Source organism: Arvicanthis niloticus, chromosome 8, assembly GCF_011762505.2.
Source record: "Arvicanthis niloticus isolate mArvNil1 chromosome 8, mArvNil1.pat.X, whole genome shotgun sequence".
NCBI classification, from domain to species: Eukaryota; Metazoa; Chordata; class Mammalia; order Rodentia; family Muridae; genus Arvicanthis; species Arvicanthis niloticus.
In genome coordinates, this window is record NC_047665.1 from 42678214 (window position 1) to 42697740 (window position 19527).

General features: G+C 41.3%; 1 protein-coding gene across 4 annotated transcripts in view; it reads right to left on the bottom strand.

Annotated features, from left to right (window-relative positions):
- Nucleotides 1-8471: 8471 nt before the first annotated feature.
- Vps41 (VPS41 subunit of HOPS complex) overlaps nt 8472-19527 on the bottom strand; it is a 153511-nt gene continuing 142455 nt past the window's right edge. For all 4 annotated transcript variants that reach the window (XM_034510345.2, XM_034510346.1, XM_076939332.1 and 1 more), the window contains 6 exons: nt 18707-18847; nt 17514-17650; nt 11029-11128; nt 10882-10926; nt 9447-9526; nt 8472-9138 (listed from right to left, as the gene is read on the bottom strand). In XM_034510345.2, coding sequence (XP_034366236.1) covers nt 9058-9138; nt 9447-9526; nt 10882-10926; nt 11029-11128; nt 17514-17650; nt 18707-18847 — 584 coding nt within the window. In that variant the 3' untranslated portion in view covers nt 8472-9057. The remainder of the gene's footprint in view (nt 9139-9446; nt 9527-10881; nt 10927-11028; nt 11129-17513; nt 17651-18706; nt 18848-19527) is intronic.

A 19527-nucleotide genomic window follows, 5' to 3' on the forward strand; every position in this document is an offset into this window, starting at 1 on the left:
CACCTTGATACCATGAAGAAAGTACAATTCCCAGAGACATTGCCTTCAATCTTCCTTTAGCCCCAAAAGGATCTTTGACATGACTTCTCTATATTGATTCCTATGCTTGAAGTATGCTATGGGGCTTTCTCTTTACCCATCTGAGAGAAACTATTCCGGTTCTTTAATGTCTGGGCTGTCTTTTAAATCTTTTAATCTGACTGCACAATGTGGTACATGAAACGCAGTAGTCATAGAGATGTGAGGATGTGGGGTTATGGAACAAACTTCCTAGGAAGCTTTTGATGGTTTCTTTTAGCAAATAGGTCTAAGTGAATTAAGGATATTAACAATGCATGTATCTTAGTTCTCGCCTCTATTCCAGCCTCTTTACTCTCTGTCTTTATGATTTAGATGAGTAGCTCTCAGACACAGGCTCCAACTTATAATACATATGAACCAATTTTGGCACTCACAGTTGATGGGAGAAATTTTCTGGAACCATTGAAAGGGGGCTCTTTTCCCTCTGAACACTGCCTCAGATGGGCTGTGAATGAGATTCTATGAAAAGTATTTGCTAAAGTCTCTAGAGGCCAATGCATCTTTCCATTCAAAATCTCCAATATTTGTTACTGAAAAGGGTTTCTATTATTTTTGTGGCCACAAAGAAAAATTATATTCATAAAATCTTGGCTTTGGATGCTGCCACTGACTAGGCTGCCGAGGTTATTAAAGTCATTTTTTTTATATTAAATGAATATAAGAAATTGTAGGTACTTTGGGATGAAAACTAAAAATCTAATATGCCCCTAGTGGTCTTGAAGAAGTATCCTAACTATGTATTGAAGGTGCAACCTTGAATATAGGATCATCTAAAGGTTATGAAGCAGAGAATCAAAGCTATTTCAGATAGGACTGAGGCATTACTGAAGGGTAAGAAAGAAATCAAGCCAAAAAATCAAGCAATAATTTAGTCCCTTTGTGAACATCCTATTGTGTGCATCACACAAAATGGCAGCCTTTGGAAGACAGCCAATGTTGTGAGCTCTTTATGGAGGGACAGGGGACTGAATCTTTCTTCTAGGTTCTGGCTCCATTTTCATTTTGGTTAGCAAAGTTGGAAAGCAAGAAAAGGACAGCCATTGGCAAAATGATGTCAGTGCCTTAGGAGAGCACTCACACCAAAATTAGATAGATAGATAGATAGATAGATAGATAGATAGATAGATAGATAGATGTCAAGAGCCCACTGTGTGCTAGCTTGGTCAGAGGCTGCTGCACAAAACAGCCCACAGCTTTTCATCTTGTAATGAGGACTGTCAATGCATCTGTGAGGAAAAAAAGTGCAGTCAGAACATACAGATTATAAAGGGGTAAAAAGTCACTGATGTGCTCTGAGACTCCTGACTTCTTTAAGTCTTAGCCTCTGCCTTTGCTAAATGAGAGTAATAGAATGGATCTCAGAGGGTCATGATGACTATCATAGGAGACAGCACATGGAAGATGGAAGTGTCTGTAAAAGACCATCCTAAGTCCACAGTGAGGACAGAGCCTTGAACACGGCCAGTCAACAGCCTATAGAGCAGCCATCTGCCTATTACCACTCTTTATGGTAGCTATTGCTAATCCTTCATGTTTCTTGTCATCACAGTGTCTCATGAATATTTAAAACAGGGCAAAACCTTGACTTACATCCGGAGGGACAACGAAATTACGCAGAGCCTACATGAGCAAATACTGGGATATGCAGTGCCATGGAAATGTGCAGGCTGCTCAAACAGAATGAGGGCTCAGAACAGGAGGGAAAAAATCCTGAAATTTTTAACCCAGAAAAAAACCCACGTTCTTGAAAACAGAAGTTTTAAGTGCAGCGAGCGCCTCAACTTAAGTTCTCCATTACAGATTCATAGTACAGAAAACATTCATTCTCTTTGTGCTACATAAAAAGCTCCTTACTTCCTGGTTAGAAGGTCAGTATTTCCTTCCCTCCATCTCTTGCCATGTTTCCCTGTGTGGGCTCACCATTTAGGCCAGACTTTGTAGCCAGGATGATGCTCAGATCCATGTTTCCTCCCCAGCTATGCTGGGTATGCAGCTTTGACTTGGGTCCTCATGCTGCTCCAGCAAGCATGTTACCAATCGTGCCAGTCCCCCATCTCCTACCAGCTCATTTTCTTTTAACACCCCACAATGATGCAGACATATGCTGCACAACTGAACAAAGAAGGGAAATGCTTGAAGGCCGGCCTCCCGAGGAATGGGTTTGTTTGCTTTGCTTTTTGTTTTTGTTCGTTTTTTCCTTGCTTGCTTTTAGCTTGCTTTGGGCCTCCACAGGCTGAGGCTTTAGCAGAGTTAGAGCCACATTATTTCCTTAGTCAGTGGACAGACCTGAGTATCTTTCTGTATACTCTGAAGGCACTGGGAATAGACAGAGTTAAAAATAACCACTGAAATTACAATACAGTAATTGCTACTAAATAAATTGAGACTAAATAAATTATTCCAATGGTTTAAATTCTCTAAAGTCTAAGGTGCAATGAAACTTCTCAACAGGACAGTTGGGAGATGTATGGGTGTTAGCTAGAGGTCAAACGGTATACTCCTCCTATGGTACTTGTCAGATCTTCCTCCCTTACTATCAGTGCGGTGTTCCCCTGATCCTTAGCTCACACCATTTGTAACTAAGAAATGCTTTTGGAGAACCTATTTTGAAGCACAAATTTTGACAAATGGTTCAGTCATGCAGTGGAACTTTTGGAAACAATGAGTTCTGTGTAACACGGGAAGCCTGTGTTGAGTGACAGCACCTCTCTAGGAAGTTCATCTTTCTTTAGGCTGTACAAGAATCCTTTTCAGATACACAAAGCCCTAGGAAAAACCCAGGGCTCAAACTCATTGTGGGGCTCAACTCTGTGTCACTTTGAAATACCTCACACAGAGGGTGGGGTGGAAGAGAGATAGAGAGGGGCAGTTGACATGTCTCACACATCTAGAGTCTTAAGTTCAAGCCTGAGCAGCCATATAGGTCCTAATGAAGTCACTGAAGTGTGTTGATACAGACTGTTCTCATGAATAAAATCACAGAGCTACTAGTCCCAACTACTGAGATTCAGCTCCCAATATTGCCACTCTAGAGACCAAAGGTTTAACACATAGACCTTTTTGGGACACTCCTAAATTCAGCTCATAGATAGTGTCAAGCCTGCTTGAAAGAGAGCTTAGACTAAGCATGATTCAAAGTGCTATTTGCCACCACTCAACTGAGCAAATGTGTACAATTGTTTAGTACATATTTTGAACAGAAATCTTAGTGTATGATTTTAAATAATTAAAGCCTAAAATACTGTTACAGAAGTTACGTTAAAAAATTTCAAATTAGGATAACATTCTCTACAAAAGATTTACTAACTTCTTAACAGTACTTTGAGAATATGGGGATGAGAAATTTGTATTCTTGAGCTTTTTACTGTTTAAGTAGAAAGATATTTCAAGATACCCCTCAACTACATATTTTGATGGAGAAACTTAGCATCAATGAACCAGAGAGAAAATATTGGTAACATTGGTAATACATCATTTTGGAAAGATGGATTGGGCTCAGGTGGCCCCATGCATGGTGTTGCAAGAAGGAGGCTGCATCTTAAAATACAGCTACAATTGGTGTGAAGAAGACAAGCTAGGACTGCAAAAATCACATCCTGAGTGGAACATAGCACTACTTGTAACACATGCAAACATTCATGCTCATTCTTCTTTAAAAAAACTCAAGATATATATGAATTACTGACAATTCTGTGAGAACTAGCATTGTTCTGGGCAAAAATAGTACATTAATGCAAACAAAATCAACAAAAAAGGAAGTTGCTGTAGTAATCAGATGAGAGAGACACACCAATACTCTGGCAGAAGAATGAAGGAAGGGGCCTTAAGAGACTGAATTTATAAGCTGGCCAAAGATGTGGGTATTCAGACACACACCAGATGGGCACAGGATCTGAGTATAGAAATAAGAGTAGCTGATTAATTTTGCTGTTTCTGATTGAATTTGCTGTTTCTCTGGGGATTTAGAGCTGCTTAGGCTGGAATGGAGATGGGGAGACCAACTACTTTTGGGGACAGCTCAGTGTCCTTTTCAGCACCCTGACAGATGCTTATCAATCTTAGTTTGAGCCATCCTGTCCCTTTCGGGATCTCTGGGACCCAAAGCTCCCTTATATTTAGATGAACATTCCCTAACATAGGCCATCCTAGGCCAAGCCAGCTCTTGCTGCTGCTCTCACTGGTGCATCTTAGCAGCTGTTCTGAAGTCGCCTGGAAGTATCCCTTTTCTCCTCTTTTATGTAACTAATTTCTAAAATTTTAAATTTACCATTCTTCTCAGGTTTTGTGAGTTTAAAATATTGTAGTGTCCAATTTGTCCACTTGTTCCCAAAATGGCCTGGTTTTTACATTCTAGCTCTCTCCTGGCTACTTTTATTTTGTCAGATCTGTTTTTTAAAACACCTAAACCAAGTAAGTATTCTCACCTGCTAAATCAGGAGTGCTTTTCTCTGTAAATAGGACAAATAATCTATTAAAATTATCACAGTTTTCTTTTTTCTTTTTTTTAGCAGACAGACGGTCCGTATTTGTGGTCATGTGGTAGCAAGTTATTGTTGTATAACAAATCACCCCAAAACTTAACAACTTAAAACACTTACTATCATTGTTTCTGATCGAGGCGTGACTTGGGTGGGCTTTCATTGTCATGTGTATGTTAGGGTGTTGGCTGGGACTCTAGAGCCTGAAGATTGATGGGAACTAGATGACAGCTTCTAAGCCATTCTAAGAGTAAGAAAGTAGACCAGGGAAAAGGTATACAGAGACATATACATAGACGCGGACGCAGACACAAAGACACAGAGACACAGACACAGACATAGACACAGACATAGACACAGGGAAAAGTGTACAGAAACATAGATAGATAGATAGATCGATCGATTGATCGATCTATCTATCTATCTATCTATCTATCTATCTATAGACATAGACGCGGACGCAGACACAAAGACACAGAGACACAGAGACACAGAGACACAGACACAGGGAAAAGTGTACAGAAACACACACACACATATATATATATATATATATATATATATATATATATATATACACATATACACACACACACACACACACACACACACACACACACACACACACACACACACATAGACACGGACGCAGACACAAAGACACAGAGACACAGACACAGACATACAGTGAGGATCAAGAGAGAAAGGGATAAGGTAGAGTAGTGCAGCCTGTGGGTAATAAAATCATCAGGAAAGGGCCATGTTGACAAGTCACACACTCAGAACCAAAAACCTCTCTCTCCCTTTCTATCCTGCCACAAATAATCTACCCACTTGTCTGTCTGTCCATCTGTCCATCCATCCATCCATCCATCCATCCACCCACCCAGTCATTCATTCACTCAGCATCTTCCAGATGCTTTGAGTCATTGCAGTAGAAGCTCTCAGCACTAAGATGAACAAAAGGTTTCTTATCCATACTGAGCCCACAGACCACAGGGTGCCATAACAAAGGGAAGGGAATGAAGTTGAACATAAACTGAACTGACACGGAGACACCTGATACAGTCAAGGTAGATCACTATTATACATGGGCTATAGCTCCCTTGCTCTTGGTAAGATAGAAACAAGAGTGGAGATGCCATGGCAGGGAAAGGAAAAGCAAACCTTTTAAGCTCCAAAACATTTTTAGAAATGTAGGCAACAGCTGCCAGTAGATCCAGCTTTTGCAAACTCCAACCCTGAAATAATATGAAATAATAATGTAACAGTCAATTCTACTGCCCTAAAGATCCAAAAGCTCAAATGACCAAGCTGCAGGGCTAAGACCTCAGAGGGAATGCCCTACTTCCTATTCCAGGACCCAGCTTGTCAGTGGGGAAGGGGTAAGAGCTCCCAGATAATAGAAGCCATCTTACCTTCTACTTTCTCTTAGGAGCAGCAATCTTTGAAAGCAAATGTGCATCTTCTTCTATTCATTCACATACATTCTTAGCATGGTGACAGACAAAGATCAACCAAGTTACCATGCCTGCATTTCCCATAACACCAGGTTTAATGCACAGACTGATGGCTAGAGCCAGCTGGGACTGGATAACCAAGTGAACAGAGACTGCATTTGTTCAACAGACAACCATGAACTGGATAAAGGCGACAGATCCTGGTACTGTCTAGAGCAACAGAGAAAGAAGCCTTTAGCCAGTGGTCCAAGGTCAGGGTGACTGAGGACTCACTAGGAAGACTAGGTCTTACAGTGCAACAGCAGTGCAAGGGTGAAGGACACAGAAGTAAACTCATAGCCGCCATGCAGGAGTGACAGGCAGGAGGCTACAGTTACTGGCAATGCATTATTTAGATCAAACCAAAGCCTGCAAGCCCTTGCACACATAGGACACAGGGACTCCTGAGAGTCTAGATAGGGGATGCCATATTGTTTGCCTTCAGAACTCCTATGCTGGGTGCACACGAAGAGCTTGGACAGTGGCTGATTCTGTGGATAATTCAGACCGATTTTCATTCCCTCTTGTCTTTCCTAGCATCACACTGTTGTTCCTAATCACACTCAAATCTGTGCCACACAAAGACAGTATCTCTCCTCAGACCGTAGAAACCAGCCCTCAGCAGAATCAAGGCACAAGAAATGAAACTCAGTACAACTGAAATGTAGTATTAACACTCCAGGCCTTAATATCAAACCATAACTAACTGATTCAGTATTTAACATATAGAAATGCCTCCCCCATATGTATGTGCCTACACAGTATTCCCGACGGTTATGGTTACTAAGAACTCTATGTGGAACTGGGAAACAGGTTAACGTTTATACAACATGATGGCTCATCCTGCTGTGTACAGCCGCCCTCTGCTGGAAATGGGCAGTGGTTTCAGGGCAGCCACTGCAGCCACGCTGTGTGGGTGGCTTGATGCTTCTAGAATCTTCCTACTGCTTGTTCTTCCGATACACCAGTGATTCTCTCACCTTACTCTTTCTATGTGCTAAGCACAACAGGTCAGCTAAGTACTTCTGTAAAAAGATCTTCAGTGGGTCGAAGCAGGTGCCCTGCGGGCGGACTGTGATTTCCAGAGTTTGAATCTAGCTGGTACACTGACTCCCACTTTGACTTGTGGGGAGCTGCTGAGCCTTTGTGTTTCTTCATGGGCAAACAGGGAATCTACCAAGAAGCCTTCATACACTGCTATAGGCTGGCTAAGGCTCATAAAAGCCCTGCACATCATAATTACTCTATAAGATCTGTTTTATAGGATTTCTATATTGTGACAATTGGCTGAGAGTGTCTGACAAACTTTTCAAAGATGGGCACCAACTAGTAGGAAATTCTGGTTAAAAACAATTAAAATAAAATGTCTGTCACTAAGTAACTTTAAATCTGGCTGATTCATACACAGGGCAGTTTTCTTTAAGGACAAGCATTTGTGCCTATAATCTCTGGTAAAAGTGGGCCAGGCTGGCTTCTGACATATTTTACTTATTTAAAAGTTTTAAAATTATTTTATGTGTATCGTGTCTCGGCTGGATGTATGTTGTATATCACGCATATGTCTGTCGCCTACAGTGGCCAGAAGAGGGTTTCAGATCCCCTGAAACTAAAGTTGTAGACAGTTATGAGTTGCTACGTGGGTATTGAGAATTAAACCCAGATCCTATGAAAGCACAGTTAGTGTTCCTAATTATTGACAGCTCTTCAGATCTGTTTTTAATGGGCTGGTCACACATTACAAAGACTGGATAACTAGCACTTTTAGTATTTTGTTATATTTAAATCTTTATAATGTGAAAAATAATGGGAAGGATTGATTACACTTTAGTACAATTACCCATCAATTTAGTTTTTGAAGAAAAAATTATCCAGGGAGGCAAGGTGGTGCTCTTTGCTTACAACACAATCTTGTTCTAGAGATTTGAAGTTATTTTTGAAGAGGGAATGAATACACTTTGTTGTCTGCATCTCAGCTCAGTTATTTAAGAATAAGAATGAAGCCAGCTTACTATCTCCTTTTCTGTACTTAGGGTTTATTGTCCGAATGTGATTTAGGAATTGATGTAATTTACCTCGGAAGTAAAGTGTGCTGGATTTAGCACCATCCTCCCCTTCCTGAGTTCTGTTTAGTTTTTCTGGACGTGTACCTGCTCCAAACAGCAAGAGAAGTGACAAAATTTACTAAGCCAAATCTTTACAATCAATTGGAAATGTTAAGAACAACAAAAGTGGAGACAGTGAGATATATCTTAAGTCTCTTCTTGGCACCGGCCCCTCCCACTTCTTTGGAGAGTCTCACTTAACTCTGTCTGGCTTTCTGCTGACTTATCAACCACATCTCCTCAGGTGCCCAAACTCATCTCTATTCCTTAAAGGGCACTGGTCTGCTTGCAACACAATAAAGAATTCATAATGAGAAGGACAACATTTATTTATTCAACAAATACCGATTACCTGATGGGGCCAGATAACTCAACTAGTCAGACTGCACAGCATGTAAGTAGCAAACATAAAATTATAGTACATCAGCTAATGAAATTCCCACATGTGACAGTTTTCAGTATTTCACCAAATGCATATTAGGAAGCTACCCACAGCTGATGACAGAGTAGCCAGGCATGCCAGAACTGTTACCAGCAGAACTTTGCGCTGACTGCAGCTGGCGGTGTTCTCAGCAGTGCAGCTCATGCCTGGTGCTAGAACTAAGGTCTAATGAAGTGACTTCAAACTCTGAGACTTGGGTTTTCATTTGCTAACTAAATAAACAAATAAACAAATCATGAGATATTGCTTATCAATCCAAATACTTCCTAGCATGGGAATAGCTTTGACTTCTCCGTCAGTGACAAGAAGCAGCTTCTGTAAGGGAGGTCTGGAGAAACAACTGACGTGGAGCACAGAGTAGCCCTGAACACATCCCTGAACAGCACTGGCACTGACACAGCTGCTGTGATCCAAAAGTCATCCAGAATAGGGTGGCAAATGGCATGTGGGCAGGCCTACTTCTTCATCTCCAGGACGGCACTTCCGGGCCCACGGGTCTTGGCACTACAGATGTTGCAGTACTGAGCAGGAGCATTCTGAAAACAATGGTAAAAGCATGGGTTAAAAATGGCTACTTTTCCATTCAGAAATGTGATTTTGTCATCATTCAGGGAGCTGAGGGCCCTGAAATGATGGAGCATCATTCCTAGCTCTGTGGAGGATGTTTTAGCTCAGCCAGGACTCATGCTTCTATTACTCTGCAGCGCAAAGGACACAAGCGAGGTGGGTAGATGGCTCAGCTGGTGAAGTACAAGCACAAGGGACTGAGTTCAAGCCCCAGAACCCATGGTCTAAAAACAAAAAACAAAACAAAACAAAACCAGCGGTTGTACTGACAACTTACCAGGCTTGGCATAGGTAGGCACTCCTTGTGGAACATGTGCCGACAATGAAAGACCACCACGCTGAAGGGTTTCGCTGCATCTGCAAGGGGCAGTGACAGAAGGAGAAGAATTCAATGCACCAGGCAGACGAGTCTTGAGCAAATTTCCCAGCAATAGGCTCCATTTGAAGAGGCTTCTTTATAAAAGTACCTGGAGGGGCGAGGAGCCCAAGGTATAGAATCACCTTGCCCTGAACTACAATTTACAGGCTACTTACTTGGCCTCAGTATCAGTTACCAAGATAACTAATGCAACACAATTTCACAGTGAACGTGATGTTTATTTGAAAAAGTAGAATATGTGTCCCTGTGTGTGTCCTGACCATGATTCCAACTGCCAAATACTGAAATCAAGCGTGTAGCTTGAAAAAAAATGTTATTCAGTTCACCTTCGCTTTGCTAAGATCTCCCGCTGAGGCCAGAGGCAGAACTGGGCTAGGACCTCAGGCTCTTTGCACTTACTACACTTCTCTTTAGTCAGGTCCTCTCATCTGCATCTGTTGTGTGGCCACATGAGCTCTGGTAAGACCTACTGCCCACCACAGGAGAAGCTGGGATTGAGCTTTACAGGCATCCGTGATGCCTTTCACTGAAAAGCTCCCTAAAGCACTGTGGTTTACAGGAGTGTTGCAAATGCGAACCTGCTCCCTCAGGAAGAGCACTTGTGTGAAAATGACTTCCCGTGCTCTGCGAACTATGGAACACAGAGTTCCTAACACTGGAACCTGTGAGCAGTGACACCTTTGAGCTTTCCCATGCAGAATCTGCATTTTAAAGTACCCTGACAACTGTGCTTTTCTACTTTCAAATTATGAGTTTGTTTTTCTTATTTCTGAATGATCTTTTGCTGCAGACCATTTTATTATTATGACAAATCTAGCAGGACAAAGAGACAGAAGCTTCTATACTTTAGTGAGCCAGTCAGTTGATGCTGAGTACAGTATCCATGAAGACAGTCTGGGTGCAGTACAGTGAAGATGAAGTCACTCATCAATGCCCCCAGATATCCATATCGGTCTTTCCCCTCACAACAGAAATACATGGACTGGGTTAGGTGTTCATCTGGCTTTGCTGTACTTTTGAAGATTAGAACAGCCCCTAACCAGACCCATTAGCATCGCCTTGTTGGAAGTACTGGCTCTCAGGCCCACAGTCCTCAGAATTCTGAGGCCATGGCAGGGTTTGAAGAACCCTGTGTGTTCTTGCAAAGCTTACAGTTACTGACTGATACACTACTCTGTCAGGAGCAGCCGCATCCACAAGAGCAGAGAAGGGGCTGAAATCTTTCAACTGTGAAGCCATATAATTTTCAGGCAGTGATTAGCTAATTTCAAATCTTAATTTCACTCACCACGAACACGTGTTTGGGCAATGATTTCCCTTCTAAGCATCTTACCTGTTGGGAGGATGGGAGAAAGGCACGACTCACAGATATTCTCTTCTGTAAGGAAACACACACATTACAGGTTAAGCACATTGCCATTTGCTTGGCCTCTCAGAAAGCATGGTGCAAGGCTTGAAGTATCCTTTCAGATTTACCCACCATCTACCAGAACGCCTTTCATTTGGGTTCGGTGCATTTTTTTCAGCAACGACAAAGAGTCGGCTACGAGGATTTTCTTGCAGCCTTCCCGAAGCAGAATCTAATGTACATGTTTAAAAAGAAAGACCATTTAGTAACTCAAGTGTGTATGTATCTGAGGAATCAGACAATACCAGAAATGCTTACTAGCTCCTTTGCCCACCAAACACTGTCAAGTAAGCCAGGCATTATTCCTTGCAACTTATTTGTTTTTATGAGTACATTGAGGCATTGGTAAAAATCAAATACAAATTCCAAAGTCTTGTAAAGACTAAAAGTCTACTGCTATCTCACAGGCTTCTGTACTTTGCATGTGGTCGCCATAGGGGACCGTGGTTATTTGCTGGCACTTTGGTTTTTGAATGACTCAGAGTCTAACCTTCAGACCTTTGCACAGGATGGAAGACTTGTGATTTCAAAGCCATCTAGTCATTTAATAAAGCTATCTACTGACAAATGTTGCGTCCATAATGATCAAGGCAGTAGGTACAGATGAGAAATGTGCAGAGAAGCCTGTGACTACCGGTGCCTGTATGTCACTGTATGTGCTCCAGTACCCCTTTGTTTTTCTTCACACTAATGGCATTTAGTTCAAAACCTAGATATGCAATTTTCTTCCACAGTATAAATTGACACCACTGGGAATGAGAGTGGGTACAAGCAACCATGGGTTTCCATGGCAACCACACACAATGACCTGAGTTCCCCTGGAAACCCTATGAACATCAGCCCCAGGTGACTCCAGCTAGAGGCTGCCCCCAGTTACATGACAGGACACATTTGGGACCCAAACTGATGATTGAAGTTCTGTACCTGTGGCTTTGTAAGAAGCGAGGCTTTGCGATTCTTACAGTAATGATTCTTAATCAGTAGATTCTTACATCTACTGATACTACTTTTGGAGGGGCTGTCCTCCATTTTCATCTTTTTATGAAAACATGTCTTATTCTATAGGGATGCTCCTGGCCCAACCCCTCAAATGCTAGCTTTATAGATGTGCCTAAGTTTAACTGCCAGATTCTACTAGAAATGTAATATTATTTTTGTTTTCTTTAAAAGATGTTAAGGTTTTTATCAGAAGTCATTACAGCATTCGGAAGGAAGAAGAAAAACAATACCCCAAGAAAGTTATCTATAAAATATTGATGCTGACAAACTTTCAGAAAATTGGTCCGCAGGTCTGTGAGGCCGCTGGCCTCTAACATCAAACTAACTAATCAGCTCAGTTTCAGCTCCTCCGTGTGGGCTCTGGAAGCACTGTGACACCATCCAGGGTACAATGTCTGGGCAGTGACAGATACAGGGTATAGCCTGTGGAACAAACATAGGCCACAGGCTGCAAAGGAAACAGAAAAGCCTAAGGACAAAGCATTTTCTAAGGAGCTACAACCTGCCTGCTCACAGACAGTATTTACTAGGAACACTGTCAGTTGTCAAGAGTCAAGAACTCATGGGAAGGAAAAGTAGAGTCATATTTTTTGCCTAACTTAATCAAAATCCAAGGCTCTACACCAAAAGAGAAAAAAAGAAATTTCTAAGTGTCACTGACATGACCTTGTAAGGCAGTAATCAGAAAGTGAGAGCCCCTGACAACAGTCTGACTCAGCGTCACAGTCAGACTCAGGCAGCCAGTGCCCTAAGACAGCAGTACCCTGCCGCGCAAGCGCTCTCTTCTCTGTGCTGCTTTCCTCTGATGTCACTTTCAGAAACGAAAATCAGTTTGAACTATTAAATAGAAGAAAGAAGAGGTAGGGCTAGTTCATGTATGGAGCTGACATGGAGATGGACTGCATTAAACAAAAGGGCACTGCAACTGCAGGAGCTACGATCGGAAGTGTATGAGGAAGGGTTACTTCATTCTCTCAGGGACAACATGAATGGAAGACCAAGGGGAAGAAACGGCTTCTCTTCAGGCATGGGATGGGGATGGGGCGAATCACGAGAAATCCCCAAACAAAGGAAAATGGTAGAAGTTCTTAACTACATGATTTAGTCTGGACTGGCTGCCATGACAGGAACATGAAGGAGCCAGGTACCAGGGTAGAGCAGCAAATTAGGAGCTGTAAAATCAAAGCACAGTAGCGTAACTGTCCCAAAGACAGTTTGCAGGCTGTGGGGTCTGGTCTTTCAGAGTGATGTGTGCATTAAAGAGACAGGCTTATGAGCTAACTGCGACATCTCTATGAGATCTCACCATCTGGCCAATAAGAGTCCCATGATTATCAACCCAGCTTAGCAACACTTCTGGTATAAGAACTCTGTCCAAGATAAATTATCGCCTTCCCTCAACTTCATAATACCATTTCTATCTCAAAAAATATTTATTGACATTGCTCGGAAGGAACAATATTACCTTTTTAGAAATTCTAGGTCCTTCTATTCTCCCCAGATTATCCACATTTAAGGGCCAACTTCTTCCCTCGTCCATTCAAGCACCCTTGCTCCTCTCTACTTTCCCTTTGTCCTTTGTTTAAAAAAACAAGCTGCAACTACAATCAATGGTCTACAGTCCATGAATGAGAACATACTTACGGCTTCTACAACTGACAAGAGACCTTAGATTTGCTCTGTATTTTCTTCCTGATTCTTCTATAGCACATCACCATGGATAATAATCCCAAGTAAATGGAAAAGTCTACCCTCACATATATTTCACAAAGCAATAAAGAACCACATATCAGAGAAATCATTATGGTTCCATAGAAACAGCTGTTGTGGGGGCTGTGCTAGAAAAACTGCCAAGTTTCTGCAGTTTTTATTTGAAAAGACTCTCAACACTGGGATTTTGCTGGCCTTGCCTTATTCACTTTGCACATGCTTGTCCTCAGAATGCAACTGCTGCCAGCTTCCAAGCCCCATGACTTTCCTCACTTGTAGCCTGGCCATGGCCACTGGGGTCATGGGGCTTCAATTCTGCTTGGGCAGCTTTGCTCTTGTTGGATCATTGCCAAACATGACTAAGTCCTGATAGAAAAGATAAACTCAAAGGTTTCCTTTTCAGGTTTAAAAAAAAAAATCCTTAAAATCATGACTGTACTTAATTCATAATAGCACAAAGTAAGAACTAAATGCATCAAGGAAGTGATGGCTGGCTGGCACAGGCTATCTGCATCACTCAAATGTGATAAGATCAAACTGAAATAAATTTATTAAGAAAAAAATTTGTTTGGTCTTAAAGCCTTATTTTAGGAATTTGAGAGTTTAAAAAACATCCCAGGAAAAATACAGAGAGGTTAGATAATAAAAGTGAAAAAGAAATTTGTCTCTCCTCCAAAAAAAGAAAAACACGAAAGTTGTTGATTTCTGTAAATTGATTTGTGTTTTCAATTCTAAGAAACTATGGGGGAACTACAGGAATCGTTTAGTACAGGATTATCTACACACCTGGAGAGGGCTGAGTGCTCTCGGGGGGAAGAGGACTCATTCCACATCACTTGCCGACCTACACAGGGACTCAGAGGTGCAGTCCAGGGCTGGCTCCCTGAGCCTCCTGCCTCTTTAGAAACAAGTTCAAACAGGCTGGCTGTTTTTCTCAAGAGGTGTAATCATGAGGGAAAAGCTAGGAAGTGGTCCTTACTGGCAGAGCTTTAGGGATTGTGTGTTAGGGCTGATGTAGTCCTGGATGAAAGGGCATGGCATTTCCTCTGAGGGCCTGAGCTTAAAACTAGCTCAGTATCTCACAATACCAAAATGCCATTAACCTTCTGGAGCCTCAGTCTTCTACTTTGAGCAAGGGGGCTAATGCTCATTATAGACCCATTATGGACTTAAAACTTCTGTCAAAAACAAAGTGGTTAGTGACAAAGTGCTGATTTTCGTTTCTCTAACTTCCTCAGTATCTGAGGGAGTAAACACGCTCAATTCTGTTACCCTTCAGAGCTGACAGGCTACAAAGTATGGAGCCGTCATGTGGGGGAAGCTGTCCAAGTGTCCCATAACTACTCTTCTCTCTCTGTTACCTGCTGGCTGCCACAGTGTCTCTCTCTCCTTAAAGAACCCTACATAGTCTGTTTGAGAAGGGCACTGAGGGCGCATGGCAGCATACAGTGACCGAGGACCCTGGACCTTAGTCTGAAGGTGCTTCATATCATGCCTTATGTCATACACGGGATCCTTGGAAATTCATAGGTCTATAATACCACCCACAAATTTGGGAGATTTATGGGGTTGAACTCTTATTATAAATGAGAACATAAATTATAGCTTTATGAAATAAACAAAGACCAATACAATGAAATAAAAGTATGTCTGTGAGAAACCTTTGGGGAACAGCAAAAGGCTCCAGAGACCTGAGATATTTATTTTTACATGATCCCTCAATAGGTTGCTTAGGCAAGGAGATAAATCAAAATTAACAGTCAATACCACGCGTGCGCGCGCGCACACACACACACACACACACACACACACACACACACACACACGGGGAGGCTCTGACCTCCAGTGGGGCATCACTAGGGTGATGGTTTCCCTGGCTCTGCCCTTCCCTCTCCCAACCTCCTTCTTCCTCTAAGTAGTAGTTTTTCTACCCAGAGGCTGATGGGTAACAATGGCTCTCTGGACCCATTGGTCAAAATATTCTGGGTCTCCTTAAATCACCACCCAAGTGCGTATTTGCATATTTACACGGACTAAGGAAAATCTCTCTATACATTTATAATTAAGAAGATACTGGTTTACCAGCTATTTTAGAAGACCATTTTTTTGTTAAACATTTGTTTTGTATCTAATGCTTTGTTTTTCAGCTGGCTCAGTACTATGCAAATTTGTTCATAGAAGTGAATGAATAGTGAGACTGCAGCAGTGTGTGTGAGCTTCAAGACGAGAGCACAGTGAGAAATGTGCCAGCTGCCTTTGCTGGCATCAGAAGCATGGTTTCACCCCAAAAGCCTGGTTCTAAGCACCAATCTAAGCATCCCAATATCAGATACAGGTACTACAGTGGTCTAAGACACTCTGCATGTTCTGCCATACCTCAGTAAGGAAGGGCCCACCAAAGCACAGGATACTGGCAATCTCACTCACAGGGAATTAAGGGCATTACAAGGTTGGATATGGCACCATTTCCCCCAAAGCGCATTTCCAAGCCTGAGATGCTTCCTTGTCTGGACCACTGTTGTACATACATAGGAAACTGCAAAAAGTAGGGACTTCTCTGTCCCTGCTCCTCCCTATTGACCAGTTCTTAGATTCTTACTCTTTTCCCCTATTTTTTCCCTCCCTTGAATAATTTCCCTAGTATTATTTGAAACCCTCCAAAGGCTTTGAACATAACTACCAATGAAAGATTCGGTGTTCTTTGTCTCAACTTGACATATATTTCTTAACTAATCCGATTTCCTACATAGTGCTTCCAAGTCAAGCTTCTAGACTACCCACTCAAGTCTACAGAAAAAAAACCTTCTTCCTTCAACTTGTGCCTTGCAGTCAAACCACAGTTTCCCGAGGACCATGAAGATGCTGACATTCCCTCTGTAGTCCCCCTTGTCTGCACCAGCCATTCCTTAGAGTTCATTCGGTTAATTCCACAAGGCCCCAGCTTCTCAATTTCTCATGTAATTCTACTCTGACCACCTTTATCCCCAGCCCATTTTTGAATACCTTCACTACAGCTATGACGATGTTAAGTAACAGTATCAAGAGGACCAGCTCTTGTCTGTCCTGCAGGTTTTCTCGATGATTCTTGCTACATCACCCTGAGTTCAGCAGGCAGTCCTTTACCTTGCACCCTCCACAGTGACTAGCAATCTGATCTGACTTATCCACATCATAATGTTCTTCTTACAACCTGAAAAATGCATACTGCTTCTAGGAAAGCAAGTTCATCTGTTATAACAACAAAAACACTTTCAAGTGACTGCAGAAAAAACAGTCTGCATGTAAATATATTTTAAATAGTTTCCAGTATTAAGGAAGCTACCAGGATTCTGAAAAATAGTCACTATTCAATTCTTTTAAAGAAAAAAATGTTAGAATACTCAGTAACTATCATATTAATTATTTATATGAGAATATGGGCTCCATTTATCACAAATTTTGAACTAAAGGGCTAATAAAGAAGCATTATTGTTCCAATCAGACAACAAAAGCTGATTAGATCCTGTTTAAGTGTGTTTCAGACAACAGATTCCTTCAATGGCTGCAAAATTATTCCTAGTGTTTAAATATATACTTTAATTAGATACAATATTTATTTTCTCTAAGAACTTTTTGTGGCCGGTTCAAAGTCTTTGCAACTTACTCTCACATCTTCTTCAGTGTTGTGCTCTATTTACACACAGTGAAAAAGCTTCCTGAAGCTGAGACGGTTTTTCAGTTTCTCTATTTGAAAAGGTTTCCAAATAGCGAATTGCAAAGTCTAACAGGCATCCAAATGGCTTACAAGTACTTATCTAGAAATGAACTCACTCACTCACTCAGATGCTCATCTGTGTAAGAGTAGTTACCTGCAAGTTATAATCTTGCAGAATTTTAACCAAGGAATCTCTTAAATTGGGAATCTCCATTCCTTCTTTAATTCGATGGATGAGTAGAATCGGGTCCACGTGTGTGCCAATGTTGTTCAACAGGCCAGTGATAAATGCTACAAAACACCATGTAAGACCAAATAACACATGAGCAATATTAGAATGCATTTTGTTCACAATCCAACTTTAGATCAAAAGTAACTGAACCTATTTCCTTCAAGAAATGTGTTAAAAAGTGTGAATTCATAAACTCTTAAGAACCAATCGTCTTTAAGTTTAAATTACACTCATAAGAACTAACTTCCTCTAAGACAAAAAGGAGAAACTGAGAACATTTTAGAAAAGTTAAATGTTCATCTTTGTTCATATCTCTTCCAAACTGTTTTTACTGTCAAAGTGCAGGTAGCATGGAGAGCCTCTGGTCACCCTGCTATCATGCAAGGTTAGCATATACTGTGCTTTCCTTTTACAGACAGAGGATGTGAGAGTTTTAACTTATCTGTGGTTACAAAACTCAAGTTATAATCATGTTAGATATCTTGTAGTTTCAAGAGAGAAAGTCTTCAAGGTTGATTTTTAGATGTAAGGTAATTACATGAGAATAGAGCCTCCTAATTTAAAAGCAGCCATACAAAAATCACAATAAAGCTGTAGGGAGAAGAGAGCCAGGCAGATGGCTGGGCTAGGCTGGGCTGAGCAGTAGACTTTCGAACTCCAGTACTGTGCTGATGAAGTGGGGCTGGAAAGGAACACTATTACAATTCCAAACCTCAGACCTTCCACTTCTGGATTTATAGTGGATGCTTTACTATTAAGAATTCATTACATATATTTATCTGTTTATTCACTTGTATTAATTTGTGTGTGTGTGTGTGTGTGTGTGTGTGTGTGTGTGAGAGAGAGAGAGAGAGAGAGAGAGAGAGAGAGAGAGAGAGAGACACAGACAGAGACAGAGACAGAGAGAGATAGAATGAGTCATGTGTGGAGGTCAGAGGACAACTTAAGGGAGTAATTTCTTTCCACTCTGTGGGTCCTGGGAATTAAAGTCCTCGACCAAGCCACTTGGTCATAATTTTAGCCCAATGTATCCTAAGATAATTCTTCCTCAGATAACTGGCTATAATCTATACTGACAAAAAAAAGTTTTACACTTAAATGGCTTTTCTGCTTACGTGGTTTGTCGATGGAATATAGAATCAGATCTTCCCAGAGCTCTCCGTCATCTTGTTCCTTGGCAAACTCAATTGCTTTATCAACGTCATGCAATTCCTCCATAATCATCTTGAGGGCACTTCGACTGTTTCCCATTCGGCCTAGGTGGGGTGAGGAAGTATAGGATACTTTAGTCATTTAAAAAAGAAAAAGTGTATTTCTTCATTGATTTGCAAAGTTTGAAAGATAAGGCTAAGGCTGACTTTCTGGTGGACACTAGCATTTCCTATTATTTCCTTTCTATTTAGTGCTCATGTTGTGTGGAATATTCCCAGGATGGTGTTATATAAATGACATTATTTACTCTCACTATAATTTTAGGCAGTATATGCTTTATTAAAGTCCATACTTCATTTTTTTAAAATAAATTTTTATTTATATTTTATTACTTATGTATGTCTTGTGTCTGTCTGTGTACCATGTGCCTGGTGCCCATGGAGACCATAAGGCATTGTATCCTCTAGAACCAGAGTTTCAGAACAGCAGTGAGCCACATGTGCCCTGGATGGCTAGAGGTTTAACCTGGATCCTCCAGAAAGTCAGCAAAGGCTCTTAACTGCTGAATTATCTTTCCAGCTTAAACTACTGACTATTTGTAAAACACCTTTCCCTTTTGCTTTTTTGAATCTCACTTTATCTATGTAGCTCCAGCTAGTCTGAAACTTACCATGTAGACCAGGCTGGCTTTCAACTGAGAAATCTGCTTATCTCCACCTCTTGAGTGCTAGAGTTAAAGGCATGTGCTGCCATGCCTGGCCTTAGTATTACTTGTCATTTAGTT